The sequence below is a fragment of the Austrofundulus limnaeus genome, unplaced genomic scaffold, assembly GCF_001266775.1.
Source record: "Austrofundulus limnaeus strain Quisiro unplaced genomic scaffold, Austrofundulus_limnaeus-1.0 Scaffold437, whole genome shotgun sequence".
NCBI lineage: Eukaryota > Metazoa > Chordata > Actinopteri > Cyprinodontiformes > Rivulidae > Austrofundulus > Austrofundulus limnaeus.
In genome coordinates this window covers 130,396-133,727 of record NW_013952839.1, presented here as the reverse complement: position 1 = coordinate 133,727, position 3,332 = coordinate 130,396, and the positions used below count along the sequence as shown (strand labels likewise).

Here is a 3,332-nt window from a genome sequence, read left to right as displayed (position 1 = left end):
GATCAGAACTTCAGATCAGAACCTCAGATCAGAACCTCAGATCAGAACCTCAGATCAGAACCTCAGATCAGAACCACAGCAGGCGCGCCGCTGGAGAAGGGCAGGGGAGTTTTGCTCCTTCAATTGCTTCCTACCAGACAAAGAATTGTGGGAGGTGTCTCTTTATTTCAGAACCGTCACCCAGGACAGTCAGTTACAGGATAAAGCTCTGTGTGATTTTTCAAACATCTGAGAGGGTGCCGTTTCTGCAGTTTCCTCGTGGTACTGGTTTGTGGACAGCATGTCCTCTCTACTGTTCAAGAACACTTTAGATATTTAGGGATTTATCTTAACTGTAACTTCAGATGACTTTTTACCCCTGCTTTAAATGTTAATAATGGTAAATAGTTATAGAAAACTTTAGATTAGTGCTTCTCAATTTTAAAATTAGACAGCGCAAATCTGCATACTGCTGGAAAAAATTAGTAAAAACCCTAAAGTGCAGATGAGAAATTTAGGTCTGCAGTTAGTGCATTTGCACTTTAGGGGACTATTATATTCTATTTAAATACTTAACAAAATGTTCAAGCGCGTATCTAAGAACTTTAATAAATACGGGCTCTGGTGTCTTAAGCTACATTCACACTGCAGGCAAATGTGACCCATATCTGATTTTGTCTGAATGCAACAAATCAGTTTTTTTTTTTTCAAATCCGACCAAGGCCTTTTCGGTATGTGGTACTAAATCGCATACATCTGATGTTTTTCAAAGCGACTGCAGCTTGAACGCTCATGTCACATTCCATCCTTCCTTTTCATCAGAGAGGTGGGTACGGTGACCAGATGTCCCGATTTGCGCAGGACTGTCATGCATTTTTCACTCTTGTCCCGCCGTCCCGCAAATTGAAATAATGTCCCGCATTTGACTGGGTGAAATTATGAGAAGTAAAAAAACGAACTTGTGAGGCGCCTGGGCGTGACGGAGGAGGGGAAGGAGTGTTCTCGCTCGGATACGGCGCGCGCACGAGCTGCTGAGGAGCGCAGACTCCGCAGACTTCAACAACACGCGTTGGCTGCCTGTAGTCTGCTGCTGCTGCGGTGGTCAATAATGTAGACTTATCACCGGGAACAAGGTTTGAACTTGTACTAAAGTAAAAAAAACTTCACACAGCTGACACGATTCGGCAAAAAGAATGAGTACAGTTTTTAAAGTCATAATAATTTAGCTGTAAATGTGTGTTGTGTGTTTGTGGACTAAAGTGTTCGACTGTTTTTCTCCTTTTAACCAGATCTTCTATCAGGTGTTTTCTTTAATAATGCAGGTTCTGAATCTTTCCACGTTTGAGTGTTTATCAACTTGTCACAGCTTAGGCAGAGCAGAAGCTGCTTCTTTCATGAAAAGTTTATTGCAACTTAAAACAATTACTTAAAAATATGAAGTTAAATGTTTAATTAGCCTACTTTTTTTGATCAACTTGAATTATTTTGATGTTTTGCACTAACAGAGATCAATTAATGTAATGTGAAACCTGCAATAAATTAAAATTTATGATGACTTCATAATACAGTACTGGTGATGTATCCCACATTGTCCCTTGTAAGCACCATTTTTGTCCCACATTTGGTTTCTTGGGATCTGGTCGCCATAGAGGTGGGTGTGATTCACGCTGTTTAAATCTGTAGCTCCATGTGTTTATAGCTCCAAAACAGAAGTCCAGTTGCTTTGTCTTTTTACTTTTAGTTTTACATGTAGATGGTAACGTCCAGCCTCGGTCGTGGAGCATATCGATCCTAAAGTTACTCAGTCGATACTTTATTTCCAGCTTGTTGCTTCGTTCCAAAAATAAAATACTTCACCGGAGCATCCGGTCAGAGGCAGGTTCAGATAAAAACATTGAACTGAACAAGCACATCAGATAATTATTTAATCGGCTCTGATTAAACAACTTCAGAATCAGCATACTCAAAGTAGCATCCGTGCTAACTCTGTAAACATTCGGCTGAATGAAACATCATGTCTTCACAGCTTGGCTGTCAGGTCGAATTACTAGTTTACTGTTAAATTTGGGAGATCAATCATACTTCTCTGAATTTTGTAGCCCTGAATATCTTTCAACCACTGAAGCCCATCGACCAAAAAGGAAAAAAAAGAACGATTGCATTTCCATTATGCAGAAAGTATGTTTTACATGTCAGTGGGGTCAGTTTCCAACAACTCTGAGGCTTTTTTCTCATATATCTGAGTATGAGAGATAATAAAGCCCTTTTTTGTAATTTACAATGTCTGCCTGAACATCCTATCACTCATTAAGTCCTGAAGACGATGATATATGTCCTCCTTCTATCCTCCATTTCCTTTACTATTTCTTATAACTTATTTGCAGTTTTGATCTCTCCCATTTGAACCTCTGACCGTCTTTGTCACTCAGATATTTCATCTCAAAGTTTTCCTCTCTTCTAACGGACTGGAGAAAAATTCAAGCTGTCAAATTGTTAAAATCTTCATTGTCTTTCTCTTTATTTTCACTGCCTCCAGGTGAGCGGGATCAATGCATCGCTGAGTAAGAAACGAGAGCAGCGTGTGTTGTTCATGGTGGTGATCATGGTGATCTGTTACCTGCTGTGCTGGCTGCCGTATGGGATTATGGCCCTGCTGGCTACCTTTGGTCCTCCAGGCCTGGTCTCGCCCGAGGCCAGCATCATCCCCTCAGTTCTGGCTAAAACAAGCACCGTCATCAACCCGGTCATCTACGTCTTCATGAATAAACAGGTGAGCGGGTCAGAACCACGTCTGGTACACAGAGGTTAAGTGATTTTACATGTCTACAAACACAAAAGAGAAATCACATGATCCAAAACTCAGACATCCAACAGGATCAAAAATAAGTAAGGAGAGGAGTCATCACTTTTATTCACTTGTCAGACTGAACAAATCTAATGATCGTCTCACTCATACGTTTCAAGTTATTCTATAAAATCCCTGCCTCCGGTGCTTATTGGATCACTCGGGCTGTTGGCAGGTCACACATTATCTGAGGTGTTGATGGTTTAATTCACACTACGGCTCTATTTTGTTACGCTCTGCTGAAAGAACATGTTAATTCATGTTGAATGTCACTACCACAAGTGATCAAGGACTACTATGTTTTTTTATTTGAATGTGTACTTTATTAATTTAGGGGTTACCTAGAAAGAAACATAAATAAATCATTGCAAAGAGTTTATTTTGTAAAGTAAGGTAAGGACCTTGGAGTGGACCGTGGATCCATACAAACTGAGAATACAGAAGTCAAGGCAGAAGATTGGTCCCAAAAGGTTAAACATGATTTCTCTCTCCTGCTGTTCTCTAAGAG

The 3,332-nt window shown here is 40.2% G+C and overlaps 1 protein-coding gene across 2 annotated transcripts in view; it reads left to right on the top strand.

Annotated features, from left to right (window-relative positions):
* The window catches only part of LOC106529326 (vertebrate ancient opsin), a 130,130-nt gene that overhangs the window by 93,910 nt on the left and 32,888 nt on the right, over positions 1-3,332 (top strand). For both annotated transcript variants that reach the window (XM_014024722.1, XM_014024721.1), the window contains one exon: positions 2,516-2,749. In XM_014024722.1, coding sequence (XP_013880176.1) covers positions 2,516-2,749 — 234 coding nt within the window. The remainder of the gene's footprint in view (positions 1-2,515; positions 2,750-3,332) is intronic.